We start from the raw sequence: 26500 nt of genomic DNA, 5'->3' as shown, positions 1-26500 counted from the left end.
ATATTTTTTTTGTTTTCATAAACATGGTATAGACACTGCTAATAAATATTTATATTTCAGAAATTAGTCGATTTGATGCTATTGTAGTGATAGTTGTGTTTCTATTTATCCTTGTCGGTAAGTAACTTCGTCAATACGATCTAAAGTAGTACAAGATTTTGAAATACCTTATCAATAATTAAAAAGGATAAAGTAATGCCACTATATGTCTGTCTGATATTCAGTGTTATTAAAGTGATATTAGCAATTACATATAAATTGTAGTGCATCTGGTCGGACCTAATGAGAAACTTATAAAATATTTTTTTTCTAAAAAACAAAGATGGCTTTGCAATGGTATGCAACTTTAAGATGTCATATGCCTGGAAAGTCACAGTGAAACTTTGAAATTACTTGTTTAACATGTAAAGTAATGGAAACGTTAGACGTGGTTAGTGGGACCATAAGCTAAAGTATAGCATATTTCAGAGAAAACCATAATTTGATAAAAATGGCCTCTCCTGGTCATTATTTCCATTTTCACATAATATCAGTATAATGATATTGGTAATCTGGCTTAAGAGGTACATTGTGCAAGTTATTGTAATAAACAACCTAGCAACAAAATATTATCATTAAAACTGAGTCATAACTTAACGTCATCTCTGAAATATCTAATGTCGCAGCTTGGGATACTCAAATGCAATCTCCGAAACAGATTTTCTTCAAATTTTGAGTTTGTGTTCATTATTCATCCCAACATAGATATAGACTATTTGTTTCTACATCATCGAAAGGCATTTATACATAACTTACCATTTCTTTCATTTGACATTTGCTTTTTACATGACGGGGACATAATATTTTTAATTCAAAAGTAAATATACAGTAGAATTATAGTAAATTCGTGCGCATGGAAATTCTTATTTACATTAATCGAACATCTGTATTTTTCATGCACATAAAGACAAGCATATTATTTTATATCCTCAGATTTCTTTTTGTTTATATAGAATGCTTTTCCTCGGTATAATGGAAACAGTTTTTGCCTGTTCTTCTCTTACGTGCATATCTTTTTACAAAAGTTCGGAACAACTTTACTCCCTTGAATACTCCTTAATTGCTAGAAATATTTTATTTAATAGAAAAAGACATTAGTAGAATAAACTGTCCGTTGCACAGTCATATGGACAATGTTAGCATATCGAAATTGAGAGAAAATTTTTAGTTGAACAGCACGAATAAACAAATTAAACTTCACACATTTGCAAATATTACTCCAATAGGCATTGCAAATGAATGCTGGTAGAATGACCCTTTATAGTTTCGCAAAGGAAATCCTGACAGCTTGCATGTTGCTTAATAAAAATTAAATATAAACAGGAAGAGTTCAGTATGCAAAGGAAATACCTTTTTTTAACAAATATCTTTAGACATTTGACAATTATCAATACAAGCATATGAACCTTATTTTTTTCTACTACATCTCTTCATCTCTGGGCTCACTTCAACGAGACGATACATTATTTTTTATTAATTTGTTTGTCTCTCTGTTCGTCAACAATTTTACAAGTACATAAAACACTACAAATTTTGAACTGAAAGTATGTATATGCATTTTTTTATTATATGAAGACTACTTCGTGATATTTTATTCTAGAAAAGCAGAAGAAGCTTACCCTACCTGTGCACCAGGTTCATGCTATCCATTTTTTGTGAAGTCCGATATGTTAATTTAATTTTGTTTCTTTGTACGTAATATTTTGGTTATTTGGTGTTCTTTGCTGTAAGTGTCTGTTTCCCATGTCTGTTTTTCCCTGTATTACATTCGTTTGACTTCTGATAGAATCTTGGTTCCTTTAGTGTAAAAGGAATGCATAATTTAATTTAATTAGATTGACCAATTAATAAAAAAATATGTTTGTAATTTTCTAGTAACGTTGCTGGTTTCAAGCTTAGAGGTGAGTTCAATTTGTGAATATACATCATCAATCGTGTGACCAAGAGACTAATGCATATATAACAGACAAAAACTATTCGTACGACATTCTTAGTCCTTCCTGGCAGCCAATAGCAGTATGTCCAAGTCTGATTGCCATTCACCTCAGTGAATGATCATATAGATTGATTTGAGTTTTGTTGAATCCGAATCTTGAAAACGTTTCAAGTGACGTAATAACTAATGAATCTTCGAAGCGCTTGGAAAAATTTGATACACTGATTGAATAATGTGTTGATCTAAAAATATATATGTTTCTGAGGGTTGCAACAAAAGAAAAAATATATTCAGAAAGATGCTTGAACAAGGCGATGTTATTCCGCGAATAAATGAAATTTGTGTTTTGACATTTGAAGAAATGAAAAGCATTAGTTTGTACTTGATATGCTATGCGTGATTGCAGTAAATTCTTCTGATATAAATGAACGCTATACTCGAAGTTGAGGTTTTGCTACTATATGTATTTTGCCTCTTCCCTAAAAGTGTATTTTATAATAATAGTTGTGTTTTTTTAACAAAGGAGTCTAGTCAGATGGAGTATGCATATTTAAGTTTTAATATACACCACAAAGAGGGTGTATATTAATACTTTTGTGTATCTTTCTGTACTTGTTAATCGCAAGTGCAACTAATACTTAATTATTCACTTGATTTGGTGGTTTTCGAACGAATGGTTTGCATTTAAAAGGTGTGCACGATTTAAAGAAAATTATAATTCCCTGCCTTGAAATGAATAAAACATCGTAAGCACAACCTCTCCTGAACTTCTGAGAGGGTTTTTTTTTTAATAAACTATGATAGGGAGAGAAGATTTCATCAAAATATTCATGAATGGAGATAGTTATTTTCCAATGCCTACAATTAGAATTATCGTTAATCAAAATAAGAGCTGTTTATGTTAAAACTTCGTACGTGCAACTTTTTCAAATGGACAATGGACAATTTGAGGGATATACGCATCGCATAAATATTCATTTGTAGAGTTTTATTATTTTTTATACTACTATTGTTGTTTCAATCTTAATATTAATAAAAATTCCTAGTTAAATAAATGTATTCTTACCATAGAAAATCAATATTGCTATTCAAGTATATCTGTAGCATTATATTTTTTAAATGTTAAAAAATAAATAAATAAATAAATAAATAAAGCAATAAATGTATGCCAAAAAGTATGCTTTTACAAACTTATTATCAACAATATTATTTTATTTCATGATTGATTACTTCATTACTTACAATTTGTTTGAAAAAAACCAGAGAAATAAATGCATTGATATTTTGAAGAGTTCCTAAAATATTTTTCTTCAATATGCATTAATTCGTCAATGATCAATGTCTTCTTTTTTCGATTCATTGCAGTTTTTCCTGAACTTCTTTCCATAAAAGTTGAATTTGACGATCAAAATCTTGTTATCAGAAGAGATGTTGTAACACACACATACGCAGTGGTTGAAGGTTGTTGTGTGAAAGTTCTTTGCACATATAAATCACTGTTGTCAGTGGTAAAAGTCAGGATGAAGAATACTACGAATAATTCACTGCTTGCGGGAAACGAAGAAGAGGATAAACAGCCGGGTGAAATCAAAATTAGTCAAATATTAATGGTAGAGGTATATAAAAAATCTTTCAAAGTCTCTAAATTAAGTATAAACAATACCGGAACTCATGACGTCACCATTGTAAATAACAACGGAATATCAAGAATACCAATGAGATTTTGGAAATTATTCATTGCAAGAATAATGAACATTATATATCAACATGGTGATGACAATGAAGAAATGTTTCCATGTAGAGTAAAATTCAGGATTTTAAGTGAGTATTGTCACTTTGTGACGTATCATTACTTTTTTTGGTTTATACTTTTAATTTATACCGACTGCATGTTCACCCGTCTCATAACTTCGAGGAATGAAAGAAAAACTGGCTCGGACGTCCCCAGTATAAAAAGGTTCGAACCTAACAACAGATCGGACACACAGTTGTCTTGTAAGACTGTGGTGTCCCAAGATTGGTATCTTAGCACGTTCACATCTGGTAAGGATAATGCCCCGACCATTCAAACAAAAAGTACCCAATCACATACTCAGTCTCATCTAATACAGTACAAAAATTCTGACTATTTCAAAATAATCAAACCATATTCCATCACTTTAAATGATATATTTGACTACAACGATGACGAACCACATTGTACTATATCAAAATGTGGTATCAAAAATTGCAAAACATGCAACATTCTTACAACCGACTTTTACTTCTCTAGTTCCCTTACAAACAAAACCTTCCATACAAGAAGTCACAAAGACTTAAGTTGCAAATCAACAAACTCAATATATGGATTAGAATGCAACTGATGCGGTCTAATATATATCAGTGAAACACAAGAACGATTAAATGAAAGAATGTGTGGTCATCGTTCGGGAATAAATATCACCAAATTCCCGACAGTTTATCAACATTTTAATCAACAAGATCGTTCAATCTTCTCAATGAAAGTTCGTATTTTAGAAAAAAAATTACCATCCTACGAACAGTCCCGTTCTAAGTAAAAATATCGTAGGGAAAGAGAGGAGTACTGGATACGCAGACTAGGTACTGCAATACATTACGTATGCAATGACCGCATCAAAAGTATTGGAAACCTTTCAAGCCAATATAACAATAGCATAAATGTGATTAATTTATTTGACAAAAATCTAAGATGGGAAAGGAGTCATGGCCATCTCCACTATACGTCACCTAAGTTACATGATGTCTCCATAGATGGCCTCCTTCCGTTCATACACAAACCTCTTGGACTTCATCACATTAGAACCAATATCTATTCTATACCTCTCACTCTACTACACTCCCTTAACAAAACAAGTCTTGGCACTCCTGTTTCTGACCCCACCTCATCATTATACAGTCTTGTTGGCATCATTTTAGATATTGGTTTCTACAGACTCTTTAAACCAGTTTGTGTGAAAAGTCAAGATGAAGAAAAACGATCATTTCTTCCGCTACCGTTTTTTAAGAAAGGTATAGATGCAATTAATTTGGCTAACATCTTCCATCACGAAAACGTTACCAACAAAATTCTTCAATATTTCAAAGACAAATCCATGCCAATTATTTCATATTCATATACTTCACCCACTGCATCCAAAATTTTCAATTATAAAAGGCTATTGCAGAATCTCGGAATTAAGCACTTCAAGGCTAAACCACCTGACTGTTCTTGCAAAAACTCTCCATTCAAATATGTTCCTTCCGGTCACGTCGTTACGGGAGATTTTTTCATCATCGAAAACGGATCTCTGCGTAATATCCTTTCAAAAGGTCCCATATACGGTGAACCACGCTCCATAAATCGGAATTATAACTTCAAAGTTCTTATGGATGCCGAGGAGGACTACGCAAGAAAATGGATAAAACGAGAAGAACACATAGATTCTCTGTCAGAGTGGTTAAAGACCGTGAGGTCTTTAATTTTGAAACGAATGAAAGTTTCGAGTAGGTCAATTGAGTGTCAATGCTACATCAGTTTTCAAAGACCTCGATGTAGCAAAAACATTGTCTACTATGCATGACAAATTTGTTGCCGTACCAGCAGATAAAGCCCAAAACAACATTGTTTTTTGTCTGCAACACGTTTTACATCCAATGTTTATTATCAGATGTAGAAAATAATAGCAGTGATAAGACCTATACTGCTCCACATTCTTCAAAGAAGAGATTGTGGAAAACCATAAATCTGTGCTATCCTCTTTTGGTCTCTCTACCAAGGACGATGATTGTGATTTACCGTGTATGCACTGGATTCCTAAACTCCACAAGAATCCATACAAACACCGTTACATAGCTGGATCTGTAAAATGTACCACCAAACCTCTTTCAAAACTTTAAACTATTTTAACTTCTAAACTCACAGCTGTCAAAGAGGGTCTGCAGCACAACACTTGTTACTCCATAGTGGTATTAATTCAATGTGGATCCTGAAAAATTCGAAAGATCTTTTGGAGTCAATCAGTTCGAGACTATTATGGGAATATATTAGCATTAAAACATATGGTTCTTCAACACTGTATACAACAATCGTTGTTATTCCCCATACCCAGTTAAAATCCCGGTTTAAAAACATTATACATCGTTGTTTTTCCCCAAAAAAAAAGATGGTACACCTAGATACAATATGTATCTTGGTAGAGATTCCTCATACTTTGTAAAAAATAATTCCAAATCATCTTCAAATATACAGAAAAAGATGTTTACAAAATGCCGACCGTTTGTTGAAAAACGCGTCTCCACACAGGACAAATATGTTCAGTGTGGAGACGCGTTTTTCAACAAACGGTCGGCATTTCAATGGGAAAATACTCCTCTACTTCCTGACCTTTTTCTTCACTCTTATGAGGCTGACTTTATAGCTGATTCGATCCGAAAGAAAGAATATCGTTTAGTTAGATTCTTTAATCTCAGTTTCGCATTATCTTTAAATAAATTAATTTGAGGTATTTACTGTAATTTGATTGGTTCAAACAGCTTTTCTATTTCTCGATGGATAAAAAAAAATAGAGACACGCCCCTTTTCCGAACTTTTTTTCTAAATATTTTGAAAAAAATTAAAACTAAAATTTATGGATACTTTGTGTGCGTATGATTTATCCTTGTAAAACATTTAAAAAAATACTATTTTAATACGATAAAAAGAAAATAGAAGGCGAGGCCGTCGTCTGCTATACATCATTTCAAAAATGGCCAAAGATGAAGTGTGAGACTTTGGTCTGATAGATCAAGGAGCGTTCGGCTACCTAGAAGAATTGTTCCGAGGCGACCCACAGTTAGAAGTAGTGCATTTGCAGACAGTGACGGCAATTGATCGCGGTGAAGGCCAGATTTTACAAGTACAAACAGCACCAGCACAGTTGCAACTCCAACAGCAACATGGGCGATAAAGGTACATTCTGTAACTTTACACTTAACGAACCGTCTTTTAATGTCATTTTTGCAAGGAATAAATCTTTGTGATGTACATGAAATGGAACAGACTCGGGGTCGAACCTCAGACCTCTCATGATAAATGAGCGCTCTACCACTAAGCTATCTGATCGTATTATTTCAAAATCCACAGAACAAAAATATGTTAAATAGTTTTAGGGAACTTTGCGTATTTTCGTTAGTTTCATAGACGTTTTTAATTTTTTTTAACAGAATGGTGCAGAGAAACCCTTGGTAAAATGTTTGATTTGAGCAGTATTTCACCCATCTTAGGAGATTTTAGGCCGGTGCCACGCCAAAATTCGTGAGAAGGAAATGTCCACAGCTCAGGCCCAAGAGTATCATAAAAACTCTTTCTAAAGTATAAGAGCCGGAATTAACCGACATCTCAAGAACCTATATAGAGATATCAACATCGTATGTGACAAAACATTCAGAAAAGCAAATGAAACATTGGATGGAAAATTGAAACAAAATTTACACCAACGATTGTCGCGACCGGCAAAACATAAAGATGTAATTTCAACATCAGATCTAGACAAAATAAACACTTACCTTTTCTCAGAGCAAACCCCAGTACATCTCCGATTTCGCGTTTGGTACAGCATTGCCATCCATTTCTTGTCCCGGGTAATATGGCAAGGAGGACTTAAAGGTGGCGAGGCTACATCCGACAAAAGAATGTATGTTAATTCCGACTGACAAATGCCCAGTGAGAGATTTGAAGTTGCTCATTAATGAGACTGAGCCAACGGCAACTTCCCTTTTCAACCATTACTCGAAGGATGAAGTGATTTCTCCTGTTCAGGAATATATGTATGGTACAGTATCAAATCCGTGAAACAATATCGATTTTCCAAATTTATGAGCAGCATCGCCAAAAATGCAAAATGCGCTAAATCCTACACTGCCCACTGTCTCCGAGCTACTGCAAAACAGGGAATGAGCGACGCAGGGTTCGAACTTCGACACATAATGTACATTAGTGGCCATAAAAACGAGAGCTCTGTCCGTATGTATAACCGTAGCTGCTCTTAGGTGACACTCTTTCCGCGATTTCATCCGGCGCTAAAACTGAGTTACAGGTGTAAAACTTGCCTTGCTTGCGTTGCATCATCGCAGAAAGTAGTCATCCCAGCCCAATGGGCATGTGTCTCGAATGTGCCAATGTCCGTTTCTTCATGTCATCAAACTCCGCATTTAACAACTGAGTGTTTCAAATTAACCAAGGCCAGTAAATCAATGGACATTCACTGAATTATCGATCGAGCACCTGTTCATTGTTAACACGTAATTGCCAGCGCGTGACATTTACATTTCATTCATTCAAATAATTAACTTGTTGCTGTTGGCATGGTCAGGATTACTCCGCATTCTCTTTTTTTGTTGGAATTAGTTGATTTTATTGTTTAGAATAAATTTGTTGTATTAAAATATTTTTTAATTAATTTATATGGATTGACAATGAAAAAAAAAACAATGTGCACACCGAAAATTAATGTTAATGTTTTCAATAGACAATTTATTTTCATTGTCAATCCTTAAACAATCCTAATTTTGGGGATTTGATGCATCGCATATACCCCGAAGATCTTGAGATAAAGGACACTACATACACAGTGAAGCCAGTCTCATATCTTGACCTACACTTAGAAATCGACTGTAAAGGAAAACTATTGACTAAACTTTACGACAAACGTGATGACTTTTCATTCAGAATTGTCAATTTTCCTTTCATCTGTGGTAAGATCCCTTCAGCACTTGCGTATGGAGTGTTTAAATCACAACTCATACGTTGTGCCAGAGCATGCCGAAACTACGCAGACTTTTTGTATCGCGCTAGAATTCTAACAAATAGGCTTCTGGAACAGGATTATGTTGCTACAAGATTGAAGTCATCACTACAGAAGTTTTATGGTCGTCATTATGAACTCGTGGATAGTTACGGTATATCCGCCTGCGCCATGAAAACTGATTTGTTTAACGTGTCATAGTTTTCTTTTCCTCCTTCGTTTACCCCGAACTTGATTTTTTATGAGCACATCGGTGGGTGTTTCTAGAAAAGCAGAGGACGCTTACCCTACCGGTGCACCTGGTCCATGCTCCCAGTTTTTAGTGAAGTCCGAGTTGCTCATTTGCTTTTGTTACTTTGAATATGTGATTTTAGTTACTTTATATCTTTTGTTGTGTATGTCTGTTTTCCATGTCTGGTCTTTGTCGCTGGATTGCATTCTTTTATTACCGCTATAACCTTGGTTCCCTTGATTACTCTCTCATTACTTTGTACTTCTTTAGAAATTTATCATGGACTATTGTCTGTGTTCAACAAGCAGAAATGCAACATCAGTGGTGTGCTGATATATGTGAGCAGGTATGTCGACCATTTCCTGTGCAAAATTGAGTGTCTGTTTTCAGTTACACATTCTGCAGTTTGGTGGTTTTTATACTCTGTCTTGTTTCAATTCATCATTAGGAAAGAAATGGGATATGGGGGTCGTTGATATCTGTTGTTAGACACATATTTATATGCAGTCACTCCTGTTTACCAAATGATTTCAGGAAAACAATCCAACAGTGTCGTCCGAAGTTTCATACTTCTGTGTAAGACATATAGCCGACTAGATCTGCTCTTTTTGAGGTTATATTAGGTAACAAGAATGTCTTTAAATACCAAAAGTGTTTTGGCATGCCGCATACAACATTTGACATTTTTATGAAGTCATTCTCTCACATTAAGCAATTATCAAAATTAAAATCATCAAAAATCAATAAAAACAACATCGGATAAAAAAATAAGAAATTTTAAGAATGGGCATTCATAGTTAGCCTCTAACTTCTTGAAGCATTAACAGTTTTGCTTATTAATAGTGAAGAGTAAAAAAGATATATGGCTTTTATTTGCATTCATTATTGTCATTGTTGCCTTACTGTCTCTAATAAAATACGCCTCTCAGGCCCCTTATGGACTCCTGTCATCTTACACAACATGCTTTATTCTGCCTACTGAGGTTGCCAGTGGCCCTCGACCTTTTTTTCTTGCATTGATTTAGTTTCCGATTAAGATATTCGTAGTTGTATGTTTGTCTAACTAAAAGGGGAACAATTTGAAAGACATTTGGCGAGCATGCTCACATTACCGATTGCGCAAACATTTACACACTTTAGTATATTCAATCCTTTACATGTATGTAACCAAATAAAATATTGCCCATTGACCGATGTACGTGAAAAACGTCTAAGATATTATTGTTACTAATCATTCACTAAAGTAAATCGGTAAAAAAGAGAGCGTTACCTAGGCCACAAGACGTTATGACGGGCGCACGGACAGAAACTTGAACGGACCAAAGTATCAAATATTTGCAACTTTTCGTTTTATATAATAAACAAATGTCTTCTATTGTAATACTTATAAGTTAACGCTTTTCCCGCATTTTTGCGTATTATACACCAGCATTTCGAGCATTAAAGGGGCGAATCAACCATGATATTAGTTTTATAAAAAAATAGATAAATATGTGCTTGTAACGAAAACATAAGTTTTTATGTTGATAAGGCAAGAAAAAAAGTGTCGGTTGTATAATATGGAAACCCCCAAAAATTTTGTTTTTACCAAATAATTCTACAGAACTTTTAGGATGTAAATCTAAAGATAAATAAAGCTAATATTTAAATTAATTAAAAAGCAATCTTGATATAACTTTAAAAATTAGTTTATTTTTAAACGACGTTTTTATTTAATTGTTATATGATGATTTTGAAATACTCATTCGTTGATATTTTTGCAGTTTGAAAAAAAATTGTGACCACTTCCCATTTTTAAGACCAAGCAATTCCTAAAGTACGATTAATGACCTTTCTAACGATATATAATATAGCCATGTGTTAGGTGGGTGCATTAAAAACCTAGAAATCCCTTGTTCCGTACTCGCCTATTAGACTTAGCTCAAGGAAATGATTTTCAGTTTATTGGAGCTCCTTTATAATGAGTTGAAGTGTATTTTTGACTTTTTACTCGTTTGCACAAATCATTATAGTTATCAAAAACAATTACATGAATTTGAATTTAGTTTATTCATCAATGCAAGCATTACTTAGGTTGCACAAAGCTTTGATTTTACTTGTAACTAGAGTTCCAATTATTAACCAAAGAATATATTTGGCGTTGTTTCTATTTTTTTAAGAATCGTATGTAAAATGATTATTTCCAAGAGAATAGTTTTCAGAATTTGATTTCAAATCAGTCATAATCATCTGCAATAGTTATTGATTAGATATATGGAAATTAAATATGTCTGATACTTCGTATCAAGTAATAATTCATTTTAGCCCTCATCACAACACAACAGAATGACTTGGTAATGGTCTATAGAAAAAGGAACTTGTATGATGAATCGCAACAATGCATCGTCGTATACCCCTTTAAATATAGTGCAAACTGACATAGATCACTAAAAGGGCTTCAGAAAGTGTAAAAACACCTTCGAGAAAGCTCTGAAAGGCCCGAAAACAAACGTAATAAAATCCACGGTAACAAAACGATGACACCCTTTCGAAGTAACTAAAAAGTCAAATGACCACGCGACGGCACATAAATGACCTACATAATGCTTCATATTGTTTATTAAAACATCGAAGATTTTTGTAATCAGATCATTAAAAACTGAATCTATGTGTACATTCATTTGTAACCATATACAAATGTGGAATAGAAATTTGCTCAATAGTAGACAACAAAGATTGTAAGGGAAACAATTAAAACTCTTGATATTCTTGATAAAAAATGAATTTAAAATTTATTTTTGGCGGTTCAAAACGGTGAACTGAACTTTTACCATTATATACAAAGTCTCAGAATGTGACGACTCTATTCGCTACACTGCTCCATCGGATCAAATTGATACAGGGAAGATAATGTAAGCATACAGAAGGGTCTAAAAATACCCAACCATGTTAGAACAGTCAAAACTGACATCGTTGGGATTTTTTCAGACCCTTCTATACATTGACGTGTTTTTAATGAAAAAAAACTCAAAGGTTTATTTCCGGTCTTTGATCTTATTTTCTTTAAACATCAAGTGTTTGTTCAAACAAACTTCAGTTCACTCGAGATGTTCAGTGCAAACAAAGTATCCATACAATTTAATCGAATATCATAATTTCCAGTTCTTCAGGCAGTGCAGAATATGACTAATATTTCTAAGATTTTCTAAGATAATATACTTGTAATTTACAGGTAGACCTACCAACTTCGTGAATAAGGATGCAGTAAGATGCAAAGATATACAATTGGACTTGATGAAGAACCAAAAACATGTGTTCAAAGATGCGCATACAAGAAGACACGAAGCCGCTATATCAGAAGAGGTAAACAAAGCAAATTTCAAAGCAGTTTTATGGTTCAAACTTGATTGGACGGATCATCTCACTAGGATACAAGTTGATAACAACAACCACCAACAAGAAGGACAAAAGTACACTAAAGGTGACGGGAACAACCAAAGTCTAACTATAAACCAGATTTGTTTTGGTGATGGCGGTAGATACTGCTGCTTTGCAATGTCAGATGATGAAGAAGTATCAAGCTGTGGTTGGGATCTTAGAGTTATACCACAAGATACACAAATAATGCCCCCACCAAAAAAATAAAAATAAATAAAATAAAAACCATATTAAGGTACAATTAAATTTTGTTCATTTGTTAACAATATTAATTTTCTCTCATCAATAAAATTAAGTTAATATATCAGTGTGTGGGAAAGAACTAAAAATTAAATTACCACCTCTCATCGTAGCTTTATCTAAAATTATCTATCAAATTCGTCAGTTCGTCTGCCTATCATCGGACAAATTACTTAAAAAAAACATTTTCGGATGCTGGTTCTAACCAAGTGTTTTGATTTTGAATTAAGTGTACAAATACATAGTATACAATGCTATTATGGAATAAATTGTGATTTTCGTTTATAAGTTATGGTCTTTTTAAAAATAAATGTTATCCATTTTAATATTAATTAACCACGGAAATTCCATTTTATCATTGATTTACAACGGACTAGCCCTTCTTGTCGCATTGGTTTTACCCCTAGCAATAGAGTGGGTTTCAATAAAGACATAAATGGCTAGCCCATGGTAAAACAATGATAAATTTTCGTTTTCGTGATTTATTTCTTAAATTACGCATTATTATAATAAGCCTTTTGATACGTTCACATTACATCACAAACTAATACTTTTCCAGACATTCAAACATGAAGAAAATATCAGTGACAATTATGTTTTTTTTTTTTGCCAAACTGGTCTAATTATTTTTTTTCATTTCAGCAAAATATTTCCTTAAGGGTGTTTTTGTTTTGTTTGTTTGTTTGTTTGTATGTTGAATTAACCCCCTGTTCTTACCTTGCGGATATTGAGCCCTATAACGTAAATATCTACAAAGCGGTTTTATTAGGAAGAATTTTATTCATAATGAATTAGCCAAGCAATTGTATATAAAAGGTATATTAGGTAACACAATCAAAATGCTTACAAAATGAGGTAAATAAATACAACTTACTGTATTCTGATAATTTACCATGCGCCACCTCCCATGGTTCATGGTAAGAATTTGGTTGCTGCTGAAACTTTTTTCATTTATTCAATGATAAATCAATGAGTATGCGAATATGCATTGAATGCCTTTTTAGCAAGAATTTATTTCCCTTTTTCAGAACGTGTATTTAGAGAAATGCAAAATTACCAATCGGATAAATGCTTCGCTGAAATTTCTATTTTAAGTACCGTGGTAAAATGTTTTAAGAAAAATGGCGTCATTGTTATGAAAGGTAGAAAGGGAACAGGAAAAACTAAAACAACATTGGCACTGGCATCAGAATGGGAGAAGGAGGGATACCTACCTGTTCAAGTGTTGTCAGAAGATGTTGTTTCAGAGGAATTCGACCAATCAAAAATTATTTACATTTTTGATCATTCGAATGACTTATCCAAAGAATTTATAAGACATCAACTGAAACGATTCGTGTTAAGTTACAGAAACTCAAATGATTTATCTTGTAAAGCTGTATTTATGATCAGGACTTTTGACGTGAAAGAATGGACAATTTGTGAAGAGATTTCAGTAGATTTTGACAATGCGCTAAGCAAAGAAGACAAAAACAATGTTCTTGATGTGTACATGAAAAAATGTAATATTAAAACAGTTCCATTGGAAGAAATTAAGTTGATCATTCAGACCAAGCCTCTTCATGGTTTTCCTCTAACGGCTAAACTGTTTTGTGAAAATGAGCAGAATTTGCCTTTAGAAGAAAAATTCTTCAAAAATCCACCAAAAGAAGTAATACAGAAATTGAAAAATATGATGGATGAAGCTTCCAGGGATACATCTTATATACACGGGATTCTAAAATATATTATTCTTGTGTATACGTTATCAAAAGGTAGAACAGACATCAATAATATAGATTATGATCATGTTATAACAATAAAAATAAAATTCTTTGGACATAAAAGTCAAGGGTTCCAACTGCCTCCAAATCCTGAACCAATTATTGAAGACATTAAGGTTGCCGCCGACAGTCTTGTTGGTGAGTATCTCACATACTCCGACGGTGTGTATGAATTTATTCATCCATACTACAGTCAAGCTATAGCCTTGTCATCTGATAAAATGGCACCTTTTATCATTCAGCAATGTGGAATCGAAATTATTCTGGAGGTTATAAGAGGGCAATATTATGACAGTCATGATGACGAAACAGTACTGGACGAGAACTGTTTATCATTGCTTTGTGCAAAATTAGTCGAGGAATTTATCAAACACGCCAACGTATCTTATAGAAATAAATTAGGTTCTAAGATAGGGAAATACATTTATGATTCTTGGATAAAGAGATTTGACAGGCAGTTTTACAAGCATTTGTTCAATTATTTAGAAAGTCTAATGTTTAAGCGTGGAGGAGAAGAAAACGTGGTAAATTTCGTTAAACCCCTACCATGGCATATTCTATTGTTACTTAAACATTTGACATGTGATTGGAAAGATATGTCAATTTATTCGCAAGAAGAAATGCCAGATATTGTGCTTATTTTTGGATTAATATCAATGAGCCAAATGAAACTAGAAATAAAAACAAACTCAGATGAAGTGGAAAATATAGAGGATGAAAACAAGCAGAATGCTTTCAAGAAGCTCATTGCCCACCTTCGTCAAAATCTTGAAGAATCTAGGACAAATTTAAACAATACATTCTATTGGAAATTATGCGCTAAATTAGATCAGCAAGGAAACACTTTCTTCCATTACTTAGTCCTGTTCGGCGAAAAAGTAGCCTGTTCAGTTCTAAAGGTGTGCTGCAAATACTATAAAACAGAATGGACTATAGAAAATGGAAAAGAAATCAGCCCAATAGATATGGCTATTGCTTTAGGACGACCAAAGATTTTCCTTGGAGCTTACTATTATATAAAATCCTAGCTGTCCAAAGAAGGCAGAAAAGGGAAATATAGGAAACAACTGAGAACCATCCTGTCAAATCCTGAAAAGTCCTTACATGGAAATGAAAACAAAATAACTCCTAAACAATTACTTTCTGAGCATTTCGACTCCGAAATAAGTAAGTCTGTTGTTACAGGCAAAGAAGAGGATTATGAAAAATTAATGAAAATACTGGAAGACTAAAATCTTACCACATCTGCTGACGGTTCACAGCATGCTTTTAAATAATTTATTGAATTTTAATATTTGGCAGATCTGACCTGTTAGAGGATGAATTGAATATATTGATATGTTTTTGCCTATGCAGTTTCACATTAATTAGGATTAATTTTCTTCATTATATGGGAGCTATTACTTTGACAGAGTAAGCAAGGGAACCAAGGTTATAGCGGTAATCAAAAGAATGTAATCCAGAGACAAAGACCAGACATGCAAAACAGGCATACACAACAAAGAACATAAAGTAATTAAAATCATACATACACAGTAACAAAAGCGAATGAGCAACTCGCACTCCACTAGATACTGGGAGCATGGACCAGGTGCACCGGTAGGGTAAGCGTCCTCTGCTTTTCTAGAAACACCCGACGAGTTTCTTATAAAAAGTCAAGTCCGGGGTAAACAAACGAGGAAAGGAAAACAAACTATGAACCGTTGAATAAATCAGTTTTCATGGTGCAGATGGATACACCAAATCGATCCACAAGTGTGTTAAAGATCACAACTGATAAAGATTCATACTATGAGTTACAGGTTAAATGTAATTTCATACCAGCATCCGCAAATTACTTTACCGGAAATCGTTTTCGTATTCACATAATTCAGCAACACATCGCAAAGGTGTATTTCTGAAACGATTTATCTCACTTCACATTTCAAATGTGTTAATTCAACCACGTGTATGTTTCGTTACTTGTTATTGGCAGGAAAATAGTGTGGTTTATTGTCTTTAATGAAATGACCGTTCAAAATGAGCAGAGGTTTAGGAGGATACTATGTATCTATCATTAAAAAAAAGTAAACTTTTTTTACAAACTGAGACAGGCATAATAGATGATACGAAAGACATCACTTCAATACTAGTCGAAAATGGGCTTTTACTGACGTGGAGTTGTACTTGATGTAATATTCATTATCAATTTCAAGCGGAAACTATACTATATATTTTTTGCGTTCGATTATATCAGAAGTGCTAGCAGAAAGTTATTGAATACTTCCCGATATGGTATAGAAAATTGTGCTTTCTTGTATAACTTATGTCAAGATTTATAGCTTAAATGTTTGATATTGTGCATCATGTTCAAACCATTATTAACAAATTGAGAAAGACAAAAGAAAAAATATCGCGCATGTTTAGAAAAGAAATGTTTTACGCAAACCTAATACATGTATAATCAAATAATTATGTGATATATTGATTAATACCATGATGTTTTTTTTTATTGTAGTTCGAATTCTGGTTCCCTTGATTTCCCTCAAGCTTCTTTACACTGACAAAATACATATGTTTGACTTTTTCATGGTTTCAAGCTTGGCATTCATTTAAAGAGTAGAAATAAGTGTTCATTTTACACTATCTAATATCAAGGATAGTTCAATAAAATCCCTCGCTAATGTTTACCATTATTGGGTTGAAATAACAGATTTCTATTAAATGTATTACCCAGCGAACAAACGACGCTTTTTCATTTTTTTTTTTAACAACAAATAATATTCTTTATTATCAATAAAGCTTGTTACAGTTTACGTCAGAAGTCCAAGCACCTTCTGACGCTCCCTGTTCATGATCACTAGTTACCCAGGGTAGTAAAAAGTGTCAAAATAAAATATTTCAAACATAAATTTACTAATACATAAATACATTCAACTTAACATATAATATCACTTCTAATAGTTGTTTGATACATAATTTTTGATGAATATTAATTTTGAATTACTATTAACTGAGTTAATTGTAGTCTTCAATTCTTTAACAAAGATATCAAAAGTATTAACATGTTTGGTTCTATGTTCAGATACATAGTATGCTTTATAAATAGAAAAACCTATTATAGTTAATAAGAGATTTAACCAAAAATATGTTTCATCAAATATTTTATATCCCAAAACAAGATGTTTTAAAGTAATCTCAAAATTCATGTTACATACACGAAGAATTTCTTGTATTTTTGTCCAAAAATTATCTAAGCACGAACAGGATATAAAGTAGTGAAGATAATCTTCGTCTTCATTACAGAAATTGCACTGAATATTTTGAGTTATTTTCCACTTACATAATAGTTTTCTGTTAGGAATTATGAATTGTAGAAGTTTCCATCGAAACATCTTCAATTTGTTTTCTTGTAAATAACCAAAAATAAAATTATAAATGTTTGGCATAAAAAACACGTCTTTTATATCAAAAATTCTTAACCATTTGCTTACTCCAATAGAGGATTCAAATTTTTTAACTATAAATGATTCATACAATATCTTGTTCGAAATATTTTTTACATTTATATCTATATTTTTCCAACAAATTTGAAATCTTTTAAAATGAACCACACTCTTTACAGAATTTTCTGATGATAAAGATTGTTTCCATTCGAAAGGTATGGCTTTTTTCAAAGTTTGAATTTCTGCTATCCAGTTAGATTTGTTTTTCAATTTACTTAAAATGATTTCTTGAGATATGCATCCATTTGCATCTATTATGTCATTTATATAAATTATATTACTTTTAATCCAATTATCAAAAATTACAGGTTTATTTTCAAATTTAATATATTTATTATTCCATAATATTTGTTTTCTTATTTCTGTGAATGTAGTAGGTTTTTCTTGATTGCCCCCACCTGATAAATTCCAACATTTTAATACTTCTTTGTAAAAACCAGGAATATCTTTAAAATATTTATGTTTTATACTATTATCATTATTCGTCATAAAAATTAACCAATTTGTACCAATACCATTAAAATATATATGAGGAATAACCTTCCAATTTACAATTTCTCCGATAGCTAATCTTTGCACCCACGCGGCTTTCAATGAACAAAAATAACTCCTTATGTTTACCATTCGCAATCCCCCTACTTCATATCTACCAATAATTGTGTTTCGTTTTACTTTATCGGGTTTATTATCCCATATAAATTTAAAACATCTACTTTCTATTTCTTTAATGTACACTTCTGGTACGATACAAGTGGACCCTATGTATGTAAAAATTGGCAAGACAAGTGTTTTTGTTATTAAAATTTTTCCTAAAATTGTTAGGGTTCTCTTTCCCCATGTATCAAAAAGTCTATTCATCTTATTTATTCTATTTTCCCAATTTAATTTTTCACATTCTTCCCTACAATAGCCAAAATATACCCCCAGAGTTTTTACTGGATTTATAGTCCAACTAATTCCTGCAACTTTATCTTTACAAGATTTTAACTTCCCTACCCATATTCCTTCCGTCTTGTTTCGATTTAATTTTAACCCAGAAAAAGACCCAAAAATTTCAATTTCGTTCATAGCAAATTCTACTTCTTGCTTTGAGCTACATAACAGAGTAGTATCGTCTGCTAACTGAGAAATTTTTATACTATGATTTCTTTGGTCTAATTTGATATTGATACCTTTGATGTCATTATTACTTCGTATTCGTGATGCCATTATTTCTACAGATAATACAAATAAAATAGCAGATAAAGGACATCCTTGGCGTTTGTTTTCCCCTTGTGTTTTTAAATATTTCAGAAATCCATCCATTATTAGTGACACAAGTTTGAATACCATTATACAACGTTTTAACCCACGATATAAATGAATCATTAAAACCAAAATATTTAAGAACAGTTAACATAAAGTTCCATTCTAGGGAATCAAACGCTTTTGAAAAATCAACAAATACAATTGCCCCTTCTATTTTATATAACTCTGTGTAGTCGATAATATCTTGTATTTGCCGCAGGTTGAAACCAATAAAACGATTTTTAACATAACCAGTCTGATCTTCATTAATGATATCAGGTAAAATTTGTTTCAACCTTTGAGCCAGAATATATGACAGAAGTTTCAAATCCACGTTTAAGAGCGAAATTGGGCGATAATTATCCAAAGACAAAGGATCTCCCTTTTTAAATAAAAGTTTTAATACACTTGTACGTTGTGAATATGTGAGGTTTTGGTTTCTATAGCCAGTATTTAAAACCGAAACTATAATATTTTTCAATTTCCCCCAAAATTTTCTGTAAAATTCGACAGTTAGTCCGTCTAAACCAGGTGACCTATTAAGCTTCATTTTAAAAATAGCGTTAGTACATTCGTCTAATGTTATTTCTCCGTCACAATTAGATTTGTCAATTTCGCCTATTTTAGGATCAAGATTAGTATTAAATATGTATTGGTCACTAAGTATTTTGTCTGGATAAGAAGATGAATATAACTTTTCATAATAATTTTTAATATTTGTTAGCAACTCCCCCTGATCTGTTAGAATGTTTCCATCCCCGGACGTTAATTTGTTAATTGATTTCTTAATTTGTCTCTGTTTTTCTAAACCAAGAAAATACGAATTATTTTTTTCACCAAGTTCAATTCATTTTTCCCTAGATCTGATTTGTGCCCCTTTTGCCTTTTCATCGTAAATTTTACCAATTTCAATTTCAAGATTATTAATTTCCTTATCTGTAATATCTGAATCTACGTCTTGTTCATCCCTTACCTTCAACTTATGTTCCAATTTTCTCAAGAAGTTTCAAATTTTCCCTAGTTGTTTTTGCTTTATTTCTGCAATATTCAACAGTTATCTCCCTTACCTCAATTTTGAAAACATCCCATGCCAATTGTATGTCATTAGTATTTTGTTTATCTTTAAAACACTTATCGATTAATAGATTAATCGTATTTACATAAACATCATCATTTAAAACCGATTTATTTATCTTCCAATAACCCCTCCCTTTTTCTGACGCACCGGTCTTAAACTTTAAAAATATGCTCTGATGATCTGTATAATTAATGACAGCTGGCTTAATTTTACAACATTCTACATACGGGATAAAATCTTTTCCGATCAATATCATATCTATGCGACTCGCTTGAGACTTATCCTTTCTCCGCCAAGTAAATTGTTGTTTATTTTCATTTAAAAGTCTCCAGATATCAGTTAACTTATTTTCTTTTATTAAAACTTTAAGACTATTAACTGGTTGGTTATTTTGTGTCCCTACTCTAGTACTTTTCCTATCAATACTTTTGAAATTATCGTTAAAATCACCCCCCAATATAGGAATTCCAATCCCATGTTCTTTAAGCATACTATTTACTTTTTTAAAAAATGCATTTCTACTAGTTTTACAATTAGGCGCATATAAACATAATAAAGAGAATATACAATTATCTATTTCAATATTAATCAAAATGATCCTACCTTCCTCATCTGAAAATGTATCAATAATTTTATGATTTAATGATTTTTTAATTACTATTGCAACACCACACCTGTTTGTTGTTGCATTATTGCAATAAACTTTAAATTCGTCATATTTCAACATTTCTTTTTCAATATTAATATCAAAATGTGTTTCCTGTAAAAAGCAAATCGAACACTTTTGTGATTTAATCCATTCGAAAACTCTATTCCGTTTATTTCTACATTTCAAACCGTTTACATTAAAAGTATTTAGATTTAATACATTTTCAGATCCCATTGTAAATAGTGATAATAATATTTATATTAAATACATATACATCAATATAACATTTATTAACATTTACACAATGCTTTTTCATTTAAATAACAAACAAAAGGTTTTCCATAAATAAATAAATTAAACATTTTTTTGTATTGAAACCTAAACCCGATTATAAAACCACAAAATTACCTTTGTGAAACAAAGTTTGAGTATAAAAATGTATCACAAAGATGAGGATAAGTGATCATAATCTTTAGATAGAGAAAGGGTGATATTTGAAATAAATAGGGATCAAAGGCGTTGCCCATAGTGTAATGTTATAAAAACGGAGAGTATTTCTTACTAGAATGCAATTAAAATTCTAACTTAAGACCTAGATGTATAGATCAAATTATTATTGAACGTAGTAAATTGCAGACCCAGGAAAATTTATTTCATATATAAAACCCATTAACGCCAACACAAGTAATTAAGCTATGTTCCTCTATCAAAGTCATTAGTGTTGAGGACTGGGGACTTCAACATTTACTTATTTTTTTAAATATGTAATATGGTATTATTACCTTTGTCTGCAAATTTCTGTTTTTGTTTGCAAACATAAATATGTTTAATGGCAATAAAGATTTGAATTTTATTTTTTAATCTACACCGTACGTATGCTATATTTTGACGTAAAAATAGTCCTTTCTGTAATCAGATCTTTATTCAAAGAAAACTATACATTTATTCCAAATCAAAAACAATAACTGTTGGAAAGAGTAATCAAGGGAACCAAGATTCTAGCGGAAATTAAAAGAATGTAATACAGGGACAAAGACCAGACATGGAAAACAGAAAAACACAACAAAGAACATAAAGGAACTAAAATAATACCTACAAAGTAACAAAAGTAAATGAGCAGCTAAAAACTGGAACCAGGTTCACCGGTAGGGTAAGTGTCCTCTACAAAATACCGGTTTCATACACAATCTATATATTTATCTCTATGTGAAACAACGGAATGACGAACTTAAAAAGCTTATGTAGTCCTGAGTTTTTTTCTGTATTAAAAATAAAAGTGAATTCGATAGGTTGTTTCACACCTTTTATCAGATTTTATATAGACTGATTCTTGACAGAACATAGCAGCTGATTGCAAAAACTGCAATTTGGTAGAATAAAAAAAAACAATCAGCTATGTGGCATCCTCAAAAACTAAAACGGAAGTATTTTGTATCTAGGATGGGAACCTTTTCATGGTATTCATCGAACCTGTTTAATGTTAATATTTCTGTAGGGTAGCTATGGAAGTATATAAACAATGAAATCTGTCTGAAAAGAAAAATGAATATTGTAAATGTTTTAATTTTTGCTATTAACAAGGCGAACGACAGAACCCTTGAACTTTTTTTCCTTTACAATTACATTATATAACCTTTACTTGACAATATCAGTAAATATTAATAAGTTCACAATAATCTAAAAACAGGTCTTATTGTCCCTTTATATCAGTTGATTTTTTGTATTTTGAATCTAGGTAAACCAAACATCTGTCTAAACACAAATGAGTTCAGGTACAAAAAGCTTCAGTTTAGACAAGCTTCACTAATTAACAGGCAGCTGTTTTGATACTACTTTCATGAGATGCAGATAGATCAAGTTAAAAGTATACAACTAGGAGACAGTTATGTTGTTTCTAAAGCTTTATTTGGAAAAATATATAAATATATGATATAAGATACAATTTCGATCCTATTGAGTATTCTGTAAAATGATTCATTGATAACTTCAGTGAAGTGTATGGCATTTGTTTATTTTTGGTTATCTTTACAATTGGATGGACTTGAGATATCCATTAAATTATCTTAGGATGTCACGTCATCCCTCTATTAACACATTTTTATCATCCAATTTTTCACAGCCATTGGTGACTCTCAACTAACTCTCCCTCTCTCTCATATGTATTTCTTATCTTCCTATAAGGTATGTAAGTCTCAACATGTGACTCCAATGTTTCATGCGAATGGGCCAAATGCATGGAAAAGTGAATAGAGTTCAGTATTTAAAAAAAAAACATCTTTCTGTGTAAAAATACAGATGAAAAATTATTAGTATCTATTTCTACAGAATAACAAAAGTGTTAGGAAAAGCAATAAACAGAACATTTTCATTGTAATGCAGCATTTTTGAGATCCCAGAAGTGAATATGAAATGTGGATCAGTCTTCGGATGTAAATACATTCTATAACAGGTAAAGAAAATGAAACTAGAATGAGACTTACAAACCTTAATACATATGTACGTACAAGTAAATCACCCTCTATTGCAAACATGAAATGTACAAATTTAAAAGTAGTAAAATTTACTGTATATTAAATATTAAAGTTAAATACAAAGTTTAGTCAAAACAAGGTTCAAAGTTAAAAAAAAACAAAATCATTAAGTATAAAATTTTCATCAAAACAAGAAACCTGAATAAGAATAGAGTTACTCCCCTTTCAACCTGTCGTTCAGTAACACAATTGATTAAAAACCCAAAAAATGGAACGACAAATAAAATTTTTGTTTTAAAATTGTCATGCATTTATGAACCAAAAATTGAAAAAAAAAACCTGAAACTAATACACATGAAAACCACAATAAAAACTTGATTGATTGATTGCTTGATTGTTCTGTGTCAAGCTGCAACTAATGCATGCGTAATAAGATGAACAAAAATCAACAAGTCACAAACAAAAATTAGAGAAATTGTGGAATGGAAAATGAGTATTTAACGCAAGTGTTTGTAAGAATCAGGCAAAATGGGAAAAATCAGAAACATGCATGTCAAAACCCCACCGATCTGACAATATAATATCACTCAAGGATGCTTTCATTATTTGAAAAGACAATTATTTGCTCTGTGCATCAATGGATTTGCTCAGAAATTTTTCAATAGAATGTTAGAAAAATGAGGTTTTTGATAGAGTTATCTGCCCTTGAAATGTTCATTTTCAGTGCATTTCAATGAAATTATATCTCAATGCACCAACGTGATTTGAATTGTCTGTTTTCCTAGATTCTGATGGTGTATGTAGTAAAATTACATTATCAAAATGGTGGATTTTACAGAGACTGTCACTTAAAAGAAGACTATGACTACCACAAGAAAATAGGAGAAATGGGTAAGGGCAGCAAATTTTGCCATCTCTAGAAGATCCAAATAAACTGATACCCAGTAATTTAAGTATTATAAAAGTATTCATTTTTGTGGTTGCTTATTTTCACAGATTTTGTCAAGTGAACATATTCCTGGGTATCAATCTTTGCGATATAAAAATCAATAAGTGCTTTATAGTATTAAAAACCAATTCTGCAGGTACTAATTTTCATGCTTTTCTGTCCACCGTGAAAATAGTGAAAACTGGTACACCGAGAAAATAAATATTTTACAGTACCTTCAATGTATTAGAAATGATTTTTGTAAGAACTTATTTTATGATCTTCTACTTTCATGAAAATAGCAAAATCTTTACACATACCCCACAGAAAATACATGTACTATGTAAATAATACACTTTTCTTGTCAAACCTATTCATGTACATTCTATCAATATCTAGTTGAAACATTACCATTTCTCCATGTATATGAAATCCTGTATAGTGGGAAATTTTCACAGGATGCCAATTTTGACGTATTTAAGCGGTCTGCCGAAATATGGGAAAATAAATTTGGCAAAATATTTATTCTGGGCTAAAGTACTAAGTGTACCACTAAGCATCCACCAAAATTAGGAACTCTATAATTTTTCGTACATCCTTTCACCTCATATTGCCAAATTGTATACCCGCCATATTGTAACTATTGTTTTGTCCACTAGAAATTCTCCTTGTTGTAGAAGAATTTAGCCCCTGTTTTGTCAACTGAGGAATGTTTATTACTCATCTGATGAAGTGTGTTGGATAAACCACTTGGTCCACAGAAAAACACTCCTACACTAATTCTGTAAAAGATGTAAAACAGGTTGAGTCAGTTTACACTGCAACAGAAACTGCTTCCCAGATTATTCAGAGTTAACCAACCCAAAGTCGTTTATTTCTCATAGTCTTACCAGCAATTGAAAACAATCTTTAAGGAACTGACAAATATATCTGAAAAAATTACAAATGATTTTTTTATACTTTATGTATGCATACAAAATTTGGACAAGTCAATTGTCAAATTAAAGTCCTGAAATCTACAGTGCTACTCAGTAAAATTCAATGATATAATTAATGTAGAAAAATGATTCAACAATCAAGACCCTGTTTATTTGTGCTTTTATTGTATTAAATAAATCAATTCCCCAATAATTCTTGGATTCAATTGTTTTACCTCAGAAAACCTCAAAAGTAATTCATATGGAAAGACAAAGTAAGCAGTGCACAATGTCATCATAAAATCTGTAAAAGTTTCATTAAGTAGCACTCCAGCTAAGAGTCATGCAAAATGTGATTCATGGGTAAAAAGCCTACATATTTTTATTTTTGATATTTTGTTTGAATTTCCATAGTTAACAGAAATTCATATTCAGTTTTTCATATACCCTGTGTTCTTAGGAGATAAAAATTATATAGAATGCACTGTAGATTTCAAAATTAGGGGAGATAACTCTGTAAATGCCACTCAAATACAATAGAATCTATTGTATTTTCAATGTTGAGTATCTCCTAAGAGAAGGTTGATTTGAATGAATAATTATTAATTTCACAGTATATACCCATAAAACAACTTAATTACAAAAATAAAAATATGTAGCCTTTTTTGGGGTGTATCACATTTTTAAAATTTTGCATGATTCTTACTATGACTGCTACTTAAATTTTATTCTGGGGTTTAAGATGAGTTGCAGATTAGAAGATGGTCCCCCATTAGTTGACAAATGATAAAGTCTGTGTTTTGCATCAGGAAATCCCAAAAGTAATTCATATGAAACAAAAAAACCAAAATAATAGGTGCTCAGTGACATCATGTAATAAAGAATCTGTTGAATTCAAAATTCATTCTGCAGTATTGGAGGAGTTTGGCATTAGATTTGGAGACAGATGAAAAGACAAACACCATGATCACTATATACCTACCAATTTTCAAACAGAACAGCCATTTTTGTGATTTTTTTCTGTTACACTTACCCAGCATGGTTTTTTGATATTGTTTCAAATATTTTGTCCCAGTTTGGCCTGCCATAGTGGGTTTTCTGTTGGAGCCCAGTAACTGGATCAGCTTCATCACCTTCATGAAGGATTATGTTCTGAGCCTGTAAAACACAATAGTAAGTTCTATCACATTATTTAAGAAGTGTTGTAAATGGTTGACAGTCATCTAGGCAATTCCATAAAAAAGGTCCCAGGGGCAGAAACTTCCTGATGATATAT

General features: G+C 31.9%; 1 protein-coding gene across 2 annotated transcripts in view; it reads right to left on the bottom strand.

Moving 5' to 3' along the window:
• Positions 1-22794: 22794 nt before the first annotated feature.
• Positions 22795-26500, bottom strand: part of LOC148613701 (NADPH oxidase 2-like) — a 32173-nt gene continuing 28467 nt past the window's right edge. For both annotated transcript variants that reach the window (XM_088587221.1, XM_088587222.1), the window contains 2 exons: positions 26258-26382; positions 22795-25089 (listed from right to left, as the gene is read on the bottom strand). In XM_088587221.1, the coding sequence (XP_088443347.1) occupies positions 24963-25089; positions 26258-26382 (252 nt within the window). In that variant the 3' untranslated portion in view covers positions 22795-24962. The remainder of the gene's footprint in view (positions 25090-26257; positions 26383-26500) is intronic.

The sequence above is a fragment of the Perna viridis genome, chromosome 6 (genome assembly GCF_037379345.1).
Source record: "Perna viridis isolate PV_CMFRI_1.1 ecotype Kerala chromosome 6, ASM3737934v1, whole genome shotgun sequence".
In the NCBI taxonomy this organism is placed as follows: domain Eukaryota; kingdom Metazoa; phylum Mollusca; class Bivalvia; order Mytilida; family Mytilidae; genus Perna; species Perna viridis.
Note: the sequence above shows the minus strand (reverse complement) of the source record. Positions and strands in the feature narration are given on the sequence as shown.